Source organism: Trachemys scripta, chromosome 9 (assembly GCF_013100865.1).
Source record: "Trachemys scripta elegans isolate TJP31775 chromosome 9, CAS_Tse_1.0, whole genome shotgun sequence".
In the NCBI taxonomy this organism is placed as follows: Eukaryota; Metazoa; Chordata; order Testudines; family Emydidae; genus Trachemys; species Trachemys scripta.
The window spans coordinates 81,907,926-81,930,706 of record NC_048306.1 but is presented as its reverse complement, the minus strand read 5'-3'; the positions used below and the strand labels follow the sequence as shown (position 1 = coordinate 81,930,706).

The following is a 22,781-nucleotide window of genomic DNA, read 5'->3' as shown; positions in this document are numbered from 1 at the left end:
CTCCATACCATTCATGATTTTATATACCTCTAACATATCTCCTCCCCCCTTAGTCATCTCTTTTCTAAACTGAACAATCCCAGTCTTTTAATCTTTCCTCATATGGAAGCTTTTCCAAACCCATCATCATTTTTGTTGCCCTTCTCATACCTTTTCCAGTTTTAATACATGTTTTTTGAGATGGCGTGACAAGAACTGCAAAATCTTTCTTGAGTTATAAAAGCTAATTTATACCCCATGATTTTGTATGCATAGTTTGAAAAACATCATCCCATGTTCATCACTTTGCACTTAACACTGAATTTTGTCTGCTATTTTGTTGTCCAATCACCAATTTTGTGAGATCCCCTTGTAACTCATCAGTCCACTTTGAACTTAAACTATCTTGAGAAATTTAGTGTGTTCTACAAATTTTGCAACTTCACTTATAAATATGTTGAATAGCACAGGTCCCAGAACAAATCCTTGAGGGGACCCTATTTATCACTTTCTGTTGTAAAAACTGACTACTTATTCCTACCCTTCATTTCCTATCTTTTAACTGGACCTTCCCTCTTATCCCATGTTCTGTACTTTGCTTATAAGCTTTTGGTTAGGGATCTTGTCAAGAGCTTCCTGAAAATCCAAGCACACTATATCAACTGAATCACCCTAGCCCTCAAGCTTGATGGCACTCACAAAGAATTCCCTTTACAGAAGCAGTGTTGACTCTTCTACAATATATCATGTTCCTCTAGGTGTCTAATAATTCTGTTTTTTACTGTAGTTTCTACCAGGTTGCCTTGTACTCAAGTTAGACTTGCCGGCCTGTAATTGCCAGGATCGCCTAGGGAGCTTTTAAAAAAAAAAAAAAGCGCATCACATTAGCTATCTGCCAGTCATTTGGTACAGAGGCGGATTTAAGTGACAGGTACATACCTCAGTTAGTAGTTCTGCAATTTTATATTTGAGTTCCTTGAGAACTCTTGGGTGAATACCATCTGGTCCTAGTTATTTATTACGGTTTAATGTTCCAAAACTACCTCTATTGACACCTCAATCTGGGACAGTTCCTCAGATTTGTCACCTAAAAAGAATAGCTCAGGTGTGGGAATCTCCCTTCACATCCTCTGAAGTAAAGACCATTGCAAAGAGTTCATTTAGCTTCACCGCAACAGCCTTGTCTTCCTTCAATGCTCCTTTAGCGCCTTGATCATCCAGTGGCCTCACTGATTGTTTGGCAGACTTCCCAATCTCATGTACTTAAAAAAATTGCTATTAGTTTTCAACTCTTTTGCTAGTTGCTTTTCAAATTCTTTTTAGCCCTGCCTAATTATATTTTTAACTTTACTTGCCAGAGTTTATGCTCCTTTCTATTTTCCACAGTAAGATTTCACTTCCAATTGTTTAAGGAAGCCTCTTTTACTCTGCTGTTTAGCCATGGGGGTATTTTTTGATCCTCTATTTTTTTTTTATTAAAAAAAAATTTTACTTTTAGTTTTTAAAAATATTCATATAGTTTGAGCCCCTAAGAAGTTTCCATGCAGCTTGCACGCATTTCACTCCTGACTATTCCTTTTTATTTCCGTTTAACTATCTTCCTCATTTTTGTATAATTCCTCTTTTGAAGTTAAATGCTACTGTGGTAGGTTTCTTTGGTATTCCCCCCCCACCCCACCAGGATGTTAAATTTAATTACATTATGGTCTCTATTACTAAGTGGTTCAGCTATATTCCCCTCTTTGTGCGGATCCTAGGCTCCACATAGGACTAAGAATTGCCATATGAGTTGCTGGACCAGCTCCCAGAAAGTAGTCACTAATGGAGTCTAGAAATTTTATCTCTGCATCCAGTCCTGGGGTGACATGTTCTCAGTCAATATGGGGATAGTTGAAATCCCCTATTATTGGGTTTTCTAGTTTTGTAGCCTCTCTAATCATTTCACAGACACTGTCACCATCTTGTTTAGGTGGTCAGTAGCGTATTACTATTGCTGTACTATTATTCAAACATGGAACTTCAATCATTAGAGATTTGTGGGTACAGATTGATTCATTTAGGATTTTAAATATATTTGACTATTCTGTCTCTCACACACAGTGCTAGTCCCCCACCATTTGTACTCTGTATTGCCACGTCCCATTGATTATCATCATTCCACCAAGTTTCTGGAATTCATATTATATCAATAGCCTTGTTTAATACCAGGCATTCAAGTTCACTAATCTTAGTATTTAGATTTCTTCCACTTGTGTACAAGCATTTATAAAATTTGTCAATATTTAGTTGTCTGGCTTCATGTGATGTAATTGAATGGGACTATTTCATTTAACTGATTCTCTTCAACTCCTACCCATACTTTACCAACTTCTATTCTTCCTTCTTTACTAGAATATAGAGAATCTCCTTTAGAAAAAAAAGTCAGGAATTTTTAAACCAAGGACTAAGGGAAAGCCAACAGGTGCAGAGTATGCTGGTCAGACAGACACGTCCCTTAGGGTAGGATTTATTAATTTTACATGCCAGCAATCTGGTTTAAGTGGAGCCTATCCTTCCAAAAGGTTCCCCAGTTTCTAATAAAAGGTTCCCCATCATCTCATCCATGCATTGAGACCCTGAAGTTCTGCCTGTCTAACTGGCTCTGTGCCTAGAACTGGAAGCATTCCAGAGAATATCACCTTGGAGGCCCTGGATTTTATTCTCTTATCAAACAGCCTAAATTTTGCCCCCAAGACCTCTCTCCTACCTTTCCCTATGTCATTAATACCTACATGTACCACAAACACTGGCTCCTCCCCATTACTGCATATAAGTTTGTCTAGCTGTCACCACGCTGTTCTCCCAGTCATCACAAACAACTATTTACCTAATAATCAAAACTTCATTACTGTTACCTGTCTCATCCTAATAATTTGGGTCCCTTCTCCCAGAGAGGTATCCCTCTCAGTGAGAGAAGATACCATGACATCATCTGGAAGGAGGGTCCCACCTATGTTTTCCTTCACTCCAGCTTGATGGTGGTCTTCCCCAAAACTTTCATCATCCTCGACAGCACAGAGGCTATCAGACGGGGGTGGGACTGCTTAGCTGTGTCCCCGAAAGTCTTCTCAGTGTACCTCTGTCTCCCTTAGCTTCTCCAGTTCAGTCATTTTGGTGTCAATAGCCCATACTCTGATGGCCATGGGTTCCTTGCACTGAATGTACAGATTTGCCACTTATTCATGAGGCAGCTAATCATACATACAGCATTCAGTGCAATAGACTGGATAGTCCTCATTCCATTGCTGGACTTCTACCTGCATTTTTACTCTTGCAGGGTTTTTTTGTTTGTTTGGTATGTTGGGGGGGGGGAAGCTATTGGTTTAAGTTTAGAGTATTTTATTAGGTGTATATGTCTCTTGCATTCCCTCTCAACTTCCCTATTCACTAGGTCCTCTTGTTGCTTAGGAGGAGACTTTTTAAACTCCTGTTCTCCCGAAGTTGGCCCCACCCCCTTGTCAAGGGATCAAAGGATAGTAGGCAGGAGGCTAGTTAGTAAGCTATCAGCCTAGCCTCGCAGGCCACCTGGCTCAGAGAACAGCCTACTAAACTGACCATACTATAAAATTCAAACACACAAAACAAACTCACCCTAAGGGTCACATAGTACCCCTTCTTCACCTGGAGAACTCCTTCATAAAACTCCCGTTTACTGCTCCTGTTCCAAAGACTCCTTTGCGGGGCAAAGCAAAATAATTTCTCTGTGGTTTATCTCCACCTCTGATAAAGGTAAATTTTCTAAATTATAAACTGTAAGCACATTTCCTTTGAGGGCTGTGTTCTTACCGCAGTGTAAAATCAGAATGGAAAAATTGCTTACCTCTTTTCCTTATTGACTCAGGTCAGAGTGGACAGAGAAGAGCACTGGTTGCTGCATATCCCTCCCTGGCTAATCTTCTAAACCATATCTCCTTATTTTTCTGATAAAAACATGTTTTTATTATTCTCACCGCAGAGCCAGGGAAGCTGAAGAAGAGCAAGCTGTATTCCATTCTGCCTCATAAATCAATAAAATTGCCAGCTCACTTCTGGTCCTGGAATCTTTATTGTTGGTAATGATGTATGAAGCAGAAAGCAAATTTTATTTTCAGAGCAGATTGAGCTTGCAGTGTTTGCATTTCAAACAATCTTGCTTTGACTTGTACACTGAACAGAGCCAATACAAGAATCAGAGAGAATGACTATTACAACGCACACACACACACACCAAGAAGTTCATGTTTACAATTGCTTCTCGGGCAAGCTCATTTTAATACCTGAAGAACTCTATTGCTTACATTATGACCAGCAGCCTTCTGAACATTTAAGCCATATTGAAACAGGATGTAGGTTAGCAAATATTCTGTCTGCTGGACAGAAGGTGAAGGCACTAAGAAAAAAAAAAGGGAGAATGGTGAAATTCTGCTCAAGGACAAAATGTGGAAAATATTCACCATTTCCACTTTGTCCCAGGTTTATAACATGAGTCTACTTTTATCAAGTGTATTAGAATTACAATTGCTCTGTTTTCTCATTTATCTAGCCTTTCCTTATCTGTGTCTCCTCAATAATTTCCCATGGAAAGTTTTATGTTCCTGTTTGTTTCAAACTCCATCTTTCTCTTGTACATTTCCCCCCCCCCCCCAGGTTGTCTGTATTCCCTTGCATTTAGTATTTTTTTCCCCATTCATTTTGAGGTAGTTTTATTTTAGCTGTTAATTGGCATCACATTTCCAGTATCCGTATTTTCATTCTTTTACCCAGAGTAGCATCTTGTAAACCATGAGTCATTCCCACCCTATGCTGTGCCTCTCATTCCCTCCAACATTCATTCCACCCAGCCCTGTGAATGTTCCATCTTTCCCTCTTATAGTCCTAGATCCCAAAATATTCTCTTTACTGCAATCCTTAGAGTTATCCATTTCTACTTCCACTCCCCCCAACAACCCAATCCCTCTTCTGACCTTCAAAGTCCTCTAGGTCTTCCACATTCACAACAGGAACAAGTAGACCAGACAAGTACTGCATCATTAAAGTGCGCATCTCTAGTCTGCTTGTTTCTCACTCTGTGCAGCGCTGAAGGAACACAGAAGTCCCCAGAGCCAGAGAGAAACAGAATTTAAAGTTTTAACAAGTCAATTTCACAATCCATGCAGCTCCCTCAGCAGGCAGGTGAAAAAGCATGACAGGGTTTGTAAGTGACTGAAATCTATGATTACGTGGGGAAATGCAATAGCTGAGAGACTATAAATGGATGAAAGAGGATTGAGAAAGAAGTTGGAGAGAGACATGAAATTATATTTAATTTAAAGTATTTCATTATATATTTAATCTGAGGAATAAGTGTGAAGTTCTATAATAGACTTTGTACACATTAGGTTAAATGTATACACAAATAACTGTTTGTTTTTATACAATTTGTCTGCGTAGAGTTCATCCCAAGGGACCATCTGCAAGTCTAACCCCCTCCCTACCACCCAAAATCCCCATCGCAGACCCTTTGATTCTGCAGATCTCACAGTTACAAGATGTTTTGGGAATTTTACATACCCACTCCTGAACTGGGTGTGGGGGGAATAGAGCTTGGAGGGGAGTATGGGTGGGCTCAGTGGGAGGACCAGATGCAGCTGGTTGGGGCTTGGTGGGGTGGGGATCCGGGTGTGGGTGGCTCATGGGGGTAGTCCAGGTGCAGGGAGAATGGGGCTCATCGGGGGTGGGGTGGGGGGGGTGAGGCTTGGCAGGAGTGTCTGGGTATGAAGAGGTCTGAATGCACAGGGGTTGGGTGGATGGGGGAGCAGCTCCTGGTACAGGGATCCCTCCCCCTGAAGCTAAGGAGCGATGGGTGCAGTAAGTGGGGGTGGGGGTTGCAGAGCTTCCTTCATCTGGGGGAGAAATATGGGGGTGGATCTGACCCAACCCCAGATGCCCTGCAAGGGAAGAGGAAGTCCCGTCCTTCCCAGCCCAGCTGGGACTAGCAGCTGAGCCCAGCTCCAGGCTAGAAGCCACCAGTCCCACAGTGACTTACCTCTCTGCCGGCTGCCCAAAATATACTGCTGGGGAGAGTCGCAAGACCGCTATTGTGCTTCCCTTTGCATTCCCCAGAAAGTCATTTTTCTGCAGGGAAGCAAAGAAATCTGCAGGGGACATAAATTCTGTGCATGCATAGTGGCGCAGAATTCCCCCAAGTGTAGTATATACAGAATGGATAAACATTCAGAAAGTATTCCTGCCCTGAAAAATATATATGGTTCCTAACTGTGTGCATTTAGAAACCCTGTCTATATCAACTATATTGGCATAGGAAAATAAATACACCTCTACCCCAATATAATGCTGTCCTCGGGAGCCAAAAAAATCTTACCGTATTATAGGTGAAATCGCGTTATATTGAACTTGCTTTGATCTGCCGGAGTGCGCAGCCCCCCCGGAGCACTGCTTTACTATGTTATATCCAAATTTGTTATATCAGGGTAGAGGTGTACATACTTTTCTGACAATGAAGATGCTGAAACTGTCATAATATGTTAAGAGTTACATACTCTATGATGCTGTGCATTAAAACAAGAGGTCTTAGAGAACAAGTGTGTATTATACGTACACAATGGATTTTTATTAAAAGCAACTGAGTTCTGTCTAAGTTACAACTCAGATTTAAAGTGCAGTACGTATAACTGTTCGGTAGGGGTTTTTTTTTTTTTTTAATTTGTCCTTTGTCTCCCTATGACTGAAGAGACCTCATTACCAATAGGTATGGAAAGTTGTAAAGCTGAGTAAGCGTGTTTTGCTTGAAGCTAATACTGTTTGATTATTTTTTGCTGTTTTTCTATTGGCTATATGACAGCCTACGGTGCACATTACTTATCTTAGTTGATGCATCCCAACAGCTATAATCGAGTGGCCATAATTTATGGCTCCTGCACTTGTCCATTTAGATTGGCATACAATTATTTTTCTTGCAGCAAGATAGAATGTAAGGGACCTTGAAAAGAAAGCGTTTTAAGGGCTCTAGGCTCAGGCAAAATGTTATGCATCTTTTTTGTGTGCATATGTTTATCTAAAATAGCTTCTTGTTTAAGTGCTACATTAATTTTGCTTCAAGCCTCATACTATAATGACTATACCATCCCATCACAAACTGAATGTATAAATAGCTCCTTTTCCTCAGTCATAAGTAGGCTAGTTTTAGTCACTATTACATACGCAGTACAGAGGCTTTCAATAACATATGCTTAGTGAGGCACAATTTAATACGAGCTTATCGTTTCAGGCCAGAAATGTCTTGTGTCACATCTCCTAAGAATTTAAGGTGCTACATGTGCTGAATTACTGCTTTTGGTTTCAGGTATAGCCATTACAAGGCAAAAATTGAAGATACACTGTGTGTATCTGGGGGTTTACTTTTAGCAATGTTGAAAATTGTTTGCAAAGGGCGGGGGGCAGTTGATGTCAAAGATCTCCACACATGCTGGGAGCTTACCACTGTGATAAATGAATGTGAGTCTTTGAAAGATGCTCACTCCATACATCTAAAGAAGTGGGCCATAGCCCATGAAAACTTATGCTCCAATAAATTTGTTAGTCTTTAAGGTGCCACAAGACTCCTCATTGTTTTTGCTGAAACAGACTAACACGGTTACCTCTCCATAATTTCATATTGTTCAAGCCAAGACCTTTTTCAAAAGGAAGCCAAATTCTTCCCTATAAAACCAGTGTGAACCCACACTAACTGTTGGAGTCTATGGATTTTCGACTGATTTGGAGGAATGAACATCATAATTTGGGCCAAATGGAATTTTATTTATAAAATTATATGGGCATAATTTGCCTAACATAATACATCAGAAAGCTTTTAAAACAACAACAACAAAAATCTTTAAAAAAGCATATACAGATGAGTGACACGGTATAGAGTGTAGGCTATTTCACTGATGACTGGAGCAGATTGCAGAATAACAATTAACTAACATGAAAGTAGTAGAGTTTGTGCCTTTCCCCTTCCCCATGCTAACTAGAGCAAGTCAAAAGTGCGTTTTCCCCCTTGGGGAGGGAAAAAAAGGAATTTGAAATCCTGCCACACAATGCCTCATAGGAGCTGTAATTCAGATGCATCAAGTTCCCATTCTCCTCTAAGGGTTGGGCTTCTGGGTCAGACTACATCTGTCATGATGCACCATGGTGTCCCCTACTGGAGAGCAGAAGATTGCAATATGGGAGTCCCTGGCCATGGTGCCTCATGGGAGATGCAAGTCCAGTCATAGAGCCCGGGCCAAGGAAGATTACAGGGACATAAGATAACTAACCTATAACTCCCATAAGGCACTGTGGCAGCATTTTCAAATCCAAAATATTTTGAACAAAAACAGAAGTTTTGTTTTCTGGCATAAGGTTTTTAGACAAAAATAGAAGTTTCTGCTGAAAGCAGATGCATTTCATGAAAAATTATGTTAATCAAAAACCCAATTTTACATTGAAAAACAGTTTTGACAGAAAATTTGACGAGAAAGCCAATTGACTCACCAAATTAGAGAGATTCATTTCTACAAAGTTTCCTTTGCAAAGCAAAGGGAGACAAAAACACAAGCCTTATTGATCCACCACATCCATCCCCTTATATTCACCTGGTCTTTCCCTCCACACTCAAACTTGTCTATTTCATCCCTGCTTGTGTTACGTTTAATTCAGATTGTATACTACCTTCAGCATGGTTTGAATTTAACTTGCTTTGTGAGATTTTTGCTTAACACTTTTTGGAGGTTCTTTCAATAAATTAGAAGAAATAGGAAGTCACTGTACTATTGCTACTGTACCCTAGCTTTTATAGGGGGTGGTGGGGAGAAAAAGGCCAGTCTCTGCAGTGTAGACACACTACGACAGGAACCTGCAGCAATCAGATGTGACTGCAGCACATGTAGTCATACCCAAATTAGATTTGACCTAGCTAGTTCAAACAATACAGTGAAACTGTTGCAGCATAGGCTGGCTTCTCAAATATGTACCCCTGTTGCCATGGCTTCATTGCTATTATTATTTGAGCAACTGTACCTAGATGAAATCTAGCTTGGGTATATCTACACATGCTATAATCACACCTCTGATTGCGGCATAGACAGTGGTGCTATAAGGAGGACTTTGGGATGTTTGACCACTGGGAGACACACAGACAGAGAACTGTTCTCATGGGATGGACTCCACCTGAATAGGGAGGGAAATAGACTTCGGAGATGGAGGTTGACAACTGATTAAAAGAACTAGGAATTGAAGGGCGGGGGGGGGAATAGTTGGGAGATGCTCTAGTAATCTCCAGGCCTTATTGTAAACATTGAGCAGCAAGAAAATCAAGTAAGAGAGAATACAGCAATGGAAAAAGGATTGGAACAGAGAGAAGGAGAATAGACATCAAGAAGAAAGATTGGTATTGGCACTATGACAGTAACAGTCAGGCAGGAGATACTAGCAGTAGAATTACCGTACCTAATAGGCGAGGAAGCTGGTCAGAGCCAAGCATAAACAATTAAGATGTCTGTATAACAATGCAAGGAGCCTATGTAACAAAATGGAAGAACTAGAACTACTGGTGCAGGAAGTGAAACCAGATATTATAGGGATAAGAAACATAATGCAATAGTAGTCACACCTGGAGTACAAGTATTGAGGGGTATGTGCTGTTCAGAAAAGAGAAGTAAAGGTAGTGGAATAGCATTGTATATTAATGATGAGGTAAACTGTAAAGAAATTAGAAGTGATGGAATGGATAAACAGAATGTTTGGGGAAGAAAGCTAACACATGTTCCACTGGGATAGTGCTTGGCATCTGCTACGGTCCTCCAGGATCCAGTTTGGCTATGGCTAGAGATCTCTAATATTTTAAATGAAATAAATACTACTGAGAATTGAGAGATTATGGGAGAGACATTTCCCACATATACATTGGAGGACATTTTCCTGGATGTGATAGTGGATAGATTTCCAAATAGTCACCAAACCAACAAGAGGCAAAGCTATTATAGATTTAGTATTGGTAAGTAGTGAGGACCTTATAGAAGAGCTAGTTGTAGGGGACAACCTTGGTTCATGATCATGAGCTAATTCCATAAATGTCTGTTCAAGGGGGCTTAGAGGGCTACGCAGCCTAGTGGTTGGAGAGCTTGACTTTGGCCCCGAGTGGTTAAGGTGCATCATTTTTTAAGTCCTCCCACTCCACTGAGCTCCCAGCCCAGGGCCCTGTGACAGTCAACCACTGAGTAGGGGACTTTCCAGCAGGAGTCTACAGCCACTGCCCCAAGCTATTTCCCATCATTACCTTTCATTTTTGGGGCATGGCCCCTCTAGTTCAAGTTGCTGTGGTGGCCTGTCTCTAGTAGCACCCCCTTGTGGACTTTGGGTGGTGTCCTGCTGCAGTCCCAGTTCCTCAGCTGTAAGTGGGGCAGCTGTAAGTCTGGTGTGGTGTAAAAAAACCACAAGGTCTCTATGCTTTGTTCACCTGGATACCTCTTAGGCTGGGTCTCCTAAATCTCTTCCTCAATCACCTTTAGCCAGGGAGATGGTGCTAATTTCCTGGTGGCTACCTTGGCTGGCAGGCTAGTGACGCTGCCTATAGCTAGCTTCTGCTTCTGTACCAGTCAGCCCTGAACTGAGCCAGGTTCTCTCCCCTCACAGCCTGGCTTTGGCTGCAGGTATAACAGGGAGGAGCTATCTGGTTCTCTTTACCCCCTTCTGTACTGGTGGGCAGTTTCTCTGCTTTATCTCAATCTGCAGTTGGGGTCCTTGATTTCCAAAAAGGCAAATTTTAAAGAGTAACAGGAATTAGTTATGGAAGTGGACTGGACTGAAGAACTCAAGGATCTGAATGTGGAGGCAGCTTGGAATTACTTTAAGTCAAAGTTGCAGAAACTCTGAAACTTGCATCCCAACCAACAGGGAAAAAAAAATCACAGGGAAGGGTTGCAGACCAAAACTGGATAAGCAAGCATCCAAACATGTTATCAACAGAAGGCAGAAAGGGTACAATAAACGGAAGATGGGAAGGACCAGCAAGGAAAGCTACCTCTTGGAGGTCAAAGAGTGAGAACTGCCAAAAACCAAGTCAAGCTGGACCTTGCAAAGGAAATAAAAACCAATAGTAAAAGGTTCTATAGCCATAGAATTTAAAACAAAAACAAAAACCACCACCCACACAAGGAAAAAAAATAGGAGCACGGAGGATGGGAGGGGGGTGGAAGATAAAGGTAGATCATGCCAGACCAACCTGATCTTTGAGAAGATAACTATTTTTAGACAAAAGAAATCCAGATCTAATCTACCTGGATTTCAGTAAGGCATTTGATACAGTTCCAGATGGGAAACTAGTTAAATTGAAGATGGAGATTAATATGAGAATTGAAAGGTGGATAAGGAACTGGTTCAGGGGAGACTACAACAGATCATACTGAAAGGTGAACTGTCAGGCTGGAGGAAGGTTACTAGTGGAGTACCTCAGGGATCAATCTTGGGACCTATCTTCTTTAATGTTTTCATTCATAACCTTGGCACAAAGTGAGAGTTTGCTAATAAAATTTGTGGATGAAAAAGTTGGGAGGTATGGCCAATACAGAGGAGAACCAGAGTATCATACAAGAAGATCCGGAGGTCTGACAACTGGGCTAATAGAAATGGGATGAAAGAAGGAGAAAGACGGTGTATTGGTTGATCATAGGATGACTGAGCCTCCAGTGTGATGTGGTCATGAAAATAGCATGAGGCAAGGTATTTCCAGTAGAGATAGGGAAGCGTTAATACCATTATACAAGGCACTGCTGAAACATCTGGAACACTGTGCAATTCTGTTCTCCCATGTTTAAAAGATGAATTCAAACAGGAACAGATGCAGAGAAGGGCTATTAGGATGATCAGAGGAATGGAAAACCTACCTTACAAGAGGAGACCTAAGGAGCTTGGCTTGTTTAGCCTGATCAAAAAAAAGGCAGAGGGGAGATATGCTTGGTCTCTATAAATACAGAGGGATGAGTATGAGGAAGGGAGAGCAATTATTTAAGTTAAGTGCCAATGCGGACACAAAAACAAAATGGATATAAAGTGGTCATCAACAAGTTTAAGCTTGAAATTAGATGAAGTTTCTAACCATCAGGGAAGTGAAGTTCTGGAACAGCCTCCCAAGAGGAGTACTGGAGGCAAAAAAAACCTAACTAGCTTCAAGACTGAGCTTGGTAAGTTTATGGAGGGGAGGGGATGGTATGATGAAGTTGACTGCAGTGGCATATGACCCATTTGTAACTGCTAGTCGCAAATATCCTCAAGGACTGGAGATGGGGCAATAGATGGGGAGGGCTCTGAGTTACCACAGAAAAGCCTTTCCCTGGTATCCGGCTGGTGGGTCCACATGCTCAGGTTCCTGCCATATCTGGGGTTGGGAAGGAATTTTCCCCCAGGTCAGATTGGCAGAGCCCCTGGGGATTTTTTGCCTTCCTCTGCAGCATGGGGCATTGGTTACTTGCTGGTTTAAAGTAGAGTAAATGGTGGAGTAAATTGAAGTCTTTAAATCATGATTTGAGGACTTCAGTAACTCTGCCAGAGGTTAGGGGTCCATTATGGGAGGGGGTGGGTAAGGTTCTGTGGCCTGCAATGTGCAGGTCGTCAGACTAGATCAGGGGATCTCAAACTTCATTGAACCGCAACCCACTTCTGACAAACAAAAAAGTTACTACACAACCTCAGGAGGGGGCACCGAAGTCTGAGCCTGCTCCAGCCCCACCACCCTAGGTGGGGGGGGGGAAGCAAAGCTCCAGACTCGCTGCCCTGGGAGGGAGGCCTGTAATCTGAGCCCCACCACCCATGGCTGAAGCCAAAGCCCTTAGGCTTTGGCTTTGGCCATGGGTGGTGTGGCTTGAGCTTCAGCCCCAGGCCCCAGCAAGTCTAAACCAGCCCTAGTGACCCCATTAAAACAGGGTCATGGGACCACTTTGTGGTCCCAACCCACAATTTGAGAACCGCTGGACTAGATAATCACAATGGTTCCCCCTTCTGTCCCTATTCATAGAATTTAAGGCAAAGAAGTGAGGCCTTGTCTAATATCCCACAGGATCTGTGGAAATATTAAACCTCCTTCTTAAAACTTGAGCAGAGTTTTCAGTGTTCAGGTTTTGTGCTGAGTTTGGAGACATCAGCAGTAGGGCTTGGTGGGCCACTCCCATAAACGGCACAAACATTTGAGATTTGATTTTTTTGAAAATGCTGTCTCATAGTTACCGACTTCTAGCTTGGTACCTAGATACTTCAGTGACTGATGCCATGTAAGATACTGTGGATATTGAATCGATACCCAAGTGCATAGGGGCATGTTGTCAAGAGATTTCCAGCCCAGTTTTCCAGACTTCAAACGTTTGATAAGCATTTTAGCTTTTTTAAGCTTATGCAAAAGAAATATTTTGAAGTTCTCCTTTTGATAATCTAGAGGCCTTGGCTGAATGTCTTTTATATAAAAAGGTGAATAATGTGCATTATATGGTCAAGATCTGAAATCATTTTCAAATAATGCAAGTACCACCTAGTACTAACACAATCAAAGATCTGCAATGGGATCCAAATGAAGGATCAAGAAGTGGAGCTCAAAAATAATTTATTTTATCAGTGATATCTGTTGGTAGAAAATATCCACTTTTTGTTTAACCAGGAATTCTAATATTGTGTAGCAGCCTCTGTCTTACTTCTGTTTTGCATCTCAAAGGATCTTTGGCAACAAAATTCAGTCATAAAACTATGACAGCAAGTTCTACTAATCTCCCCTGGAAGAAGTCAAGAAAAAAAAAAGTGGACTTTTTTTCCCTTAAAAAAGCAATTTTAGAATTAGTAAGTTGAATGATTCCATTAAGACAATAATGCATCATTAAAGAATTCATCTATTAGTCCATTTTAATCAGTAACTAAAAATTAACTGAGGTTTAATGTAATTTAAACTAGAATGTTCATAAAATCAAATTAGAAAAATTTTATATGTACGTACAAGGTCCAGTCAGATACAAAACAGACCACCTTCTCTCCCTTCCACTCCCTTTTGTTCTCTGAACCATTCCTAAGCAAACATTCAAGGCCCAAGTACTTGATGCATCATTTATGCAGGGTTAGGGTTTTTTTTTTTTTAAAAAAAACTCTGCATCTTGGTCCCCCTCTCAGCCAGCCAGACATTTTAAAAACAAAAATTGGAAGTCTTCCTTCCATCTATCAACATATGTATATTCTATAAAAGTCTTTTATAATCTCCTTAGCATTCCTGTTTGATTCGGGATACACAGATTCAGATATTCCTATGAATGAAGAATCAGTACTATAATTTGATATTAATTTTTTTTCCTTTTGAAAAAGCGCTTAAAGAAAATTCACCAACGTTCTAAAGTATTACTGAAAACTTGATGAATTTTGCAAAGAAAGACTGAGGCCTGGTCTACACTAGGCGTTTATGTCGAAGTTAGCGCCGTTACATCGAATTAACCCTGCACCCGTCCACACCGCGAAGGTATTTAGTTCGACATAGAGGTCTTTTTAATTCGACTTCTATACTCCTCCCCGACGAGGGGAGTAGCGCTAAATTCGACATGGCCATGTCGAATTAGGCTAGGTGTGGATGGAAATAGACGCTAATAGCTCCGGGAGCTATCCCACAGTGCACCACTCTGTTGACGCTCTGGACAGCAGTACGAGCTCGGATGCTCTGAACAGCCACACAGGAAAAGCCCCGGGAAAATTTGAATTTGAATTCCTTTTCCTGTCTGGCCAGTTTGAATCTCATTTCCTGTCTGGACATNACGCTTTCCCCGTTAGTGTGGACTCACAAAGTCGAATTACTGTCCTTAGTGTGGACACACACGTTCGACTTTGCAATATCGATTCCAAAAATTCGATTTAAGTAAAATCGAACTACTCTCGTAGTGTAGACAAGGCCTGAGTGCTGGTGTTCTCATTGCTACACACAGTAATCTGATAGCTAAGAAACTGTTGCAACTATTAACATCATGCCCTGGTTTTCCTAACCAGAACTGAGAACATTCCGTTCCAAAGGACTTCAGCTTACCAGCAGTTTAGTCCAGAGGTGAAGATAATGAGAAAATGCTTCCAAGGAAACTAGCATATTACGGTATGATTGTATAATCCACTGATTAGTGTGCTTTACATGTCCTCTGTGCCCAATCCACAGAGGATGAGAGTAGGTTACAGGTCACAACTAGAGAGCCTGTCTCTTGAGCTCAAACTGGGAAGTCTCATTCATTTTGTTCCAGAGGTCCCTGGTTCAGTCTTCAGTGAATTAGTCAGGATGGCAGCCATCACAACAGCAGTACTCAGTAGCTTAGCTTGTTTGGAGACATTTGTTTAATATAGAGCCAGAGGTAGGTAGTGCTAAGATCAGCGGAAGCTCACCCCAAGGTCTCACATGGGGGGAAATGGTATTGGCCAGCATTTTCACACACAGCTGCTTATGTTTAGAAACCTAAGTTACCCGTTGTTTATCCTGTGGCCCTTCTTTTCCACCAACCAATGCATAAAGTTTCTCTCTATTCTCCATGATTATTAATGATAGCCCTTCACTGTGTTCCTGAAGACTGGTTGCCAAACAGCTAAAGAAATCCTTGATGAGATGAAATTTATCAATTTGAACAGCAGACTAATTGAAAGGATAAAGGTCCCACGTACTGGCCGCTGCCTGTTTTAAAAAGGGAAACCTCAAGTTAACCACAGCCATCCCCATTAAGGCTGAAGGTTCAGAAATGTGGAGACTTTAAGCAAATGTAATATCTAATCTGAATAGTTGGTGTATGTTCATTACCTTACATCAGTGACACATGGCATGACAACCAGAATTTAATGCTAACAAGGCTGCAGCAAAGAACTAGATTTTAGGAACGTACCTGAGCTAGCCAGGATCATAGCAGTTCTCTCTGCAACCTGATGTCCAGGTAAGTCTGGCTACTCCTTATCCTTGACTGAGTGAAGGATTGCAATTGGGTCACCAGCCACTCATGCTGGCTGCTGCTTGCTCTGGGGAAAGAGACGGATATGGCTGCACCCTGCCATCAGCTGGGGGATGCTCTGGATGAGCAGCTTGCCCCTAGTTCTAGCTGTTCTTTAATGAGAGAAGGGGGGTAAAAAGGCTGCCCTTTGCTCCCAGGCTAGCCAGCTCTGTCCCCAGCCTCTTGCTCCCTGACTAGGGGGTTCTTTCTATGGTTCTCTGGGTACTGCTTGCAAACCCCTGCAGCTAGAGATAACGAGAGCATTGCCCACCTGCCTCTAGCCATTGCTCTGCAACTATAGCCATAGGTGGGTTGGAGAGTTATGTTTTAGGTTACACATCTATGGCTAGATTAAACGGAGATTCTGCCTCTCCTCAGAAGCCCAAGTCAGGAGAGTAAAACTTAGGCAGTAGCATTGCAGAAAGTAGCTAAAAACAAGAGCCATAAACAGGCCTGGCCACAAGTCCCATGTTTTCCCTTTCCAAGGCTATGTAGCCAAACAGGCTGCAATCTCATTATTTATTACTTGGGAAAACTTGAGGCTATCCAGGAAGGATGAATGTGACAAGTTAAAGAAAACACCCTTCCATCCTCATTCAACACACATACAGGAGATTGACAAGTAGCCATTTCCAATCATTAAATGAAATATTTGTCAGACCTAATTTGAGTTAATAGGTGAATTCTGGAATCTTAAAACAGCATGACTGTCAGTGCTGGATTTAGGATGTTACAGACCATGCATTAAGTCCTGCTAGGCTAATGGAAGTTTATTTACTACTCAGATACTATCTTAGTGAGCATTAGAGCTGGTCAAAACATGTGTAAGGTTGTTTTCCCCTGTTGAAACAGAAGTGTTCTGTGGAAATGAATCAGAGCTGGACCCACCCAAAAATAGCCAATAGCCTGGTTGTTGGGGAAAATCATTTGGGGAGCCTGTATTCCACGTGAATGCCCTAACCACTGAGCTAATGACTATTCTCATGTTTTTTGCAAAAAGTTTTGAAAGGTTTCATTTTCATTCTGCATTAAAATGAAACATTTCAAACCCTCAAAATGTTTCATAAAATGAATCATTTTCTGGCCAGGTTTCCAAGTTTCCCTAGCCTGTGAACTTTTGTCAACTATATTATTTCTGTATTTTCTAGCTTCTAGTGCATCACCACTATTGCTGCATCAATACTGGGATAGATACTCAGCTGATGCAAGTCAGGTCAGCTCCACTGATGTCCATTTAGGGAGGATCTAGCCCACTGCCTGAAGAGCTACAGCACTTCACATTTTCTCTCTGTTCTATATATATTTGCATACTTGAGATTTAAATTAAAAACTTAATGTATCCCTGCAAGTGAATCCGCACACTAACATTGACATTCTGGGATAGGAGGAGAACAGATTGCACTTGTATTAACACACAACAACAGCTTCATGGGACTATCCTCCTAATGCTGAATTGTTTTGATGCTTTAAAGCCTTAAACCCAACACTATCATACAATGTAATTTGGCTTAATAAAGCCTTGAAAGGATGGCTCAAGTGTGCTGATTTTCTTCAGAATACATTGTATCCTATAAATAGCATATTAATCATTTAAGGCTATCAGCTATGGTTTCTGATTTTAAACAATACACTCCTTGAATATCAATGGAAAGGGAAAGCAAAGCTGCCTCCCTCTGTTCAGCTGAAGCCAGAACAAAACTCTCTCACCTCTTGGGAGCTAATTAGTGGAGAAATACTTTGCTGGAAATTTCCAGCAGTCTCTTAGCACTGTGTCTATTTGTGATGTCATGTCTTAGATAATGCATCAAAACAAGAACTATTAGACAGCTCTGAGACCACTTTGTTTCATTATTTTCCAGATGCCAATTTTATACAAGTTAAAGCAGTGTTTACAGAATTAAAACATTTTTCCTACTGAATTAGTGAAAAGAGCATTTATTAAAAAAAAATTCCCATATTGACAAGAGATAGTTGATTTTACAAATATTTATCCAAATACAAAACAAACAGTGATCTGGCCTTATTTCATGTTACTGTACTGGAATAGAAAGAACTTCTCTGAAAATACTGGACTCCGGTTTATACCAAGATAATGCAATTTTCTAAAGTTTATGAAGATCATCAATTTATTACTATTATGGCAGGCATCACCCAGTGGCACTGTTACAGTCTTCCAAGCTTTTCTTAATGTGCAAGAAAATTTTGGGTCGTGGGAAGATTTGCTGTGTTAGCTTTCGGCAATGCAAGGTTTTGGTGTAAAGGGAACTTTAGGAGAGAAGAAGCTAGACTAGCAGCAGGAGAATTTGCCCTCTATCTTGGGCTCTGATTAGAGTAAGTTCTGGAGGCAGATATTCTCTGGGAGTGGGCATTGGGGTTAGGAAGAGATTCTTGGAAGAAGGGATACCGTTTGACCAGCTCATTTCAGGACTAGTGTAAATAAAACAAGTGACACTTAGATTTCTCCTCCACTGGAAGGCCAGCCATAGACACATGCCACCTCTCTGCTGGTGTCAGAAGAGATAATAGTATTAATGAACAGGTAACAAGCAGTATGTAAAGCTAAAGTACCATGGCTCTGTGTACAGACCCACTAGTCTAGTAACATGTAAATATGTGAATTAAACCAAACCAAATTAAGACCACTTTCATTCTTAATAAGTGTCCACATAAGGGTTTAATGTAATTTAACTCATCCACTTTAATATTCCTAGAGCGTCTCTGCTTAGACAAGCCCTTAAATTCCTACCAGGAAGACTATTAAAAGCCCTAAACCCAACATGCATGATATTTAGGTACTGTAAGTGGGAACTGGTTTCACTCTCCCAGCAGATAATCAGAATTACACAATCACCACACAATTTCAGAACATTGGTATGTAGCCCCCATAGTAATGGGGAATTCCAAGAATTGACTGGTGTGAATGTAAAGACCCACGAATGCAATATAAAGAGTAATTGACTCAAGTGAAACTTCACTGCATTTCATGACCTACTGCAATGTCTGAGTTGCTAGAGAAAGTTAATTTTAATAAAAGCATAAGTTGAGGAAATCTTACAATTTAATCACAACATAAGTTATTGTACATCACTAAGTAAATGGTGCTAAATTATTCTTGTCATACTGTAACTAATGCAGAACTGGTTTCCCATGGCAATGTTCCCAGTTTAATTTGCTATACATTTATTGGTTCAACTATATTCCCCACACTTGTTTAATATATTGGTACTTTTCAACAGATCAATTCCAAACAAATTCGTAGCACAAAAAGAAATTGCTTAACCCAAGAGCAGAGTATAGTTGATTATCGAAGGAGGGTAATATTTTAAACAGGAAGGCAGACTGACCCTATAAGTACAATTTCTGTCCTCATTTTCTGTGAAAGGAGATAGAAATAATTGACTCACTCATTTTTGTTACAACTCAGTAGAAGGATATGAATGACAGAACAGTCAATTATAATTAACTAGCACTCTCAAGATCTATTACAACTGCATTCTCCTTCCAGTTTTATTGTGGACCTTGCTTTATATAAAGCCTACAGTGCTTATTTTCATTAATTACTGCTCTGAGAAGCCTCTTATTTAACTGTGCCTTGAATGAAAGATGAGCATTGTAAACTAGTTTGTCTCAAAATGGTCTATTTTAATACTTCTTACAGTCCAGTGAAATCAAATGTAGGATGCATTCGAAGTATAACATTTTGTACACTGGATATTTTCATAAAGATGCTATTGCTATTTTAGGGCCCAATCCAATTCCCCTTGACTTCAACAGAAGTTAGATTGGGCCATTACATCACAATAGCCAGTCCACAATAGAAATAAAACTAACTCCTTCAAAATACTGTATCCTTAAAATCAATTTAAGTTTTGAAATATTTACAAATCATACTTTTAGGCGTTCCATGATTGTTAGAAGTTGAAGCATCTTATATTTATGGGAACAAATAAGCTTTTTAGTTACTGTAGCATTTCCAAATGAAAGCAAATGTGAACACGTATTTATTCAAAATAAATTAAGGCCTTGACTCTGAGCAGGCAGCCAGCTGCAGGATCGAGGCCTCACTGGTATATACAATATTTCTTTATTTAAAGACATACTTCCATTTTATACATGAATATGGAAACTATCCTTGCCAACAGAGGCCACAATTCAGAAAAGTATTTAAGCACATGCTTAAATCAGTCACTATTGAGGATGCAACTTAACCGTGTACTTACATCCCATTGACTGTAGTGCTGCTAACAAAATAAAAGTCTCCATCCTTCTTTGACCAGTCGACCAAAAACAAATTTTAAAGTTAAACATTCATGTTAAAAAGCCCCAAACCAAAAAGAGTAGCCACACTCCCTGAGAGTGAGAAAGAGGAGAGGTGCTAGGAGCTGTCAGGGTTGTGAAAGCCAAGCTGAGTGGGTACTGAAGGCACTTGATACAAGCTTGCTGAAAGAAGAGAAACCCTCTCAGAGGCAAAAGACACCCAGAACTCCAGGTTTCAGAGAGATCTGCAGCCAAAACAAACTGAAAACCACTGAGAGGAAGGAATACTGAAGGGCTCATTCCTTCACCCCTTATTTACGATGTTATTGACTCTCTGCTGGCTGTTCCTTCACCCTGAATAGTAGTCTCTCCAAGGCCTGACAACCCAGGCCTCCAAAGTCTGCCCTTCTCCTCTTTTCCATCTGGTAGGGTAGAAGGGAAAGAAATATCCTTTTTGGCAATTAGCCAGCAGTTTTACCTCACTCCGTAGGGCAGACCTCTGAATTCATTCCTTGGGTGGCTCCTTGACCAACTGCTATTGAGGAACCTCCTTAAATAGTCTCCAGCCTCTCTGGCAGTCACCCCACTCTATTTGAACTGCAACTTTTTACCTCAGATGTTGCTATTCAGCCATTTAGTCACAGCTGGGGAAGTAACAGTTCCATACATTAACCCCTTCATGGCTGCTACAGTTGGGAGTTTATAACCTCAATGTGATATTGAGCACCCATGTATTCAAATCCTACACACTAGTCTAATAATCTTTGTACAAAATAGGCCTTGAGAGGTATCATTTGATAAATAACTCACTGATCATTAAATGTTCTTCCATGATGTATGGGTGTGACGTGTATAGAGAGTTACTAAAGTGTGTTTAAACCAGGCATGCCGCAGGTTAGTAAACAGGTCTGCCCTGAACAAAGAAATGTGTTTTCCCCACCTTGGAGTTACTTCCAAAGTACTTTGAAAGACCATGAGAATGTATTTACATGTCACATAAATGCGTCCATCAAGCTAACAAGGGGAGGAGACAAACCTCACACTAACAAGTGTAGGAAGACAGCATGGGGTCTACATCCAACAGGAGAGAGAAGCTTGGTCTGGGTTTTACTTTTCAAAGAATATGATGAAAGATTTCCTGGTCTATAAGGACAAGTGTGTGTGTGTGTGGGGGGGTGTCTGAATTTCAAGTGAAACTATTGAATCAATTGGCTGTATACAATATTACTGTACTATAAAAGTGCATAAACAGGCATTTTCTAAAAGCTAACACCATTCTGAAATGTATATTAAACACAATGTAAGGAATTATGGATACTCATTGATTTTAGGTTGTACAGTCTGCCGAGACAGGAGGCAATTTCACAGCTCTCTGACTGTCTTCTGTAGAAATTAAGCATGGGTGGGGGGATCAGAAACAATGGAGGTCCCTGTTACATAGAAATCAGCTGAGGGATGGGAAAACCCACAGCCCGTCCTGACTCTTGAAACAAGTTCACTGGACTTTATAAAATACAAGCAAAGCCAGAAGCCATCTTTGACATCCGTCACTAGACCAATACAAGGGACTAGAGCTCTTGTGAGTGGAGAAGAATGGGTCCTTCAACCCAGGGGACAGAGGTTGAAGTCTCCGGGAACTAAATATAGAAGAGAAACCTGCTTATCCAAAGAGTGTACTTTGCTAAATTAAGTTTTAGACTTTTAGAAACTTGATTTGTTTTACCTCTAACTTTTTCTATCTTCGTTCCTTATACTTGAACTCACTTAATCCCATGTATATTTTGTTAAAAAATTTATTTCATTTTTACCATAAGCCAAGTCAGTACTGTGTTTAAAAGAAAGGGTGTGTTTACCTCAGTTAAGTTAATAAGCTGTGATGTGGTTTGGTCTCTTTCTAGAAGCAATAAACGTTATTATTTCTCTGCTCTATCCACGAGAGGGCTGGATACTTAAGGGCACAGTTTTGGAGTAATTTGGGACTGAGTGTGTGTTGTGGTCTTATTGCTAGTTGTAACCAAGGAATGCGGAAGCCAGAGTATCCCTGGTGTGTTGCTGGCAGGCTGCTGGGGTCAGAATCCGGTGGGCTACGCCTGCAGCCACACACAGACACTCAGGGTGTGACCTGCATGCTAGTAGGCTGGTTATGAGCATCCCAGGTTTTGATAGTGGGATCACCATTGTTTCTGATCCCATCATGCAGCAAAACACTGTGAGACACCCAGGGTTACAGAGCAAGTGGCAACAGAACCTCTCACTGGTCTGGTTTTGCCCCTCCTTCCCTCCACCCAAGTCCCAGAACAACCCTCACACCCATCATAGGCACTAAATTGGGATCAACAAAGTATCTATCCCAGAAATTGTTTTGTTTAAACCTGGATTCTTTTCTATTGTGGAACATGCCACCTAATAAGCTCCCATAGGTGAAGAACAGCATCCAAATTCTACAACATCTCATTCCCTTCGATACACTCAACCATGTTTTTATTCAAGCATGGTTTGGACAGACTTAGGTATAGAAGAAGTCAGCTCACT

The 22,781-nt window shown here is 40.9% G+C and overlaps 1 protein-coding gene across 1 annotated transcript in view; it reads right to left on the bottom strand.

The window, feature by feature from the left end:
- Window positions 1-5,040, bottom strand: part of IQCJ (IQ motif containing J) — a 158,928-nt gene extending 153,888 nt beyond the window's left edge. Inside the window, exons 1-2 of the mRNA XM_034780530.1 lie at window positions 4,962-5,040; window positions 4,275-4,387 (exon numbers count right to left, since the gene is read on the bottom strand). Of these exons, the coding sequence (XP_034636421.1) occupies window positions 4,275-4,387; window positions 4,962-5,040 (192 nt within the window). The remainder of the gene's footprint in view (window positions 1-4,274; window positions 4,388-4,961) is intronic.
- Between the last annotated feature and the right edge of the window lie 17,741 nt (window positions 5,041-22,781).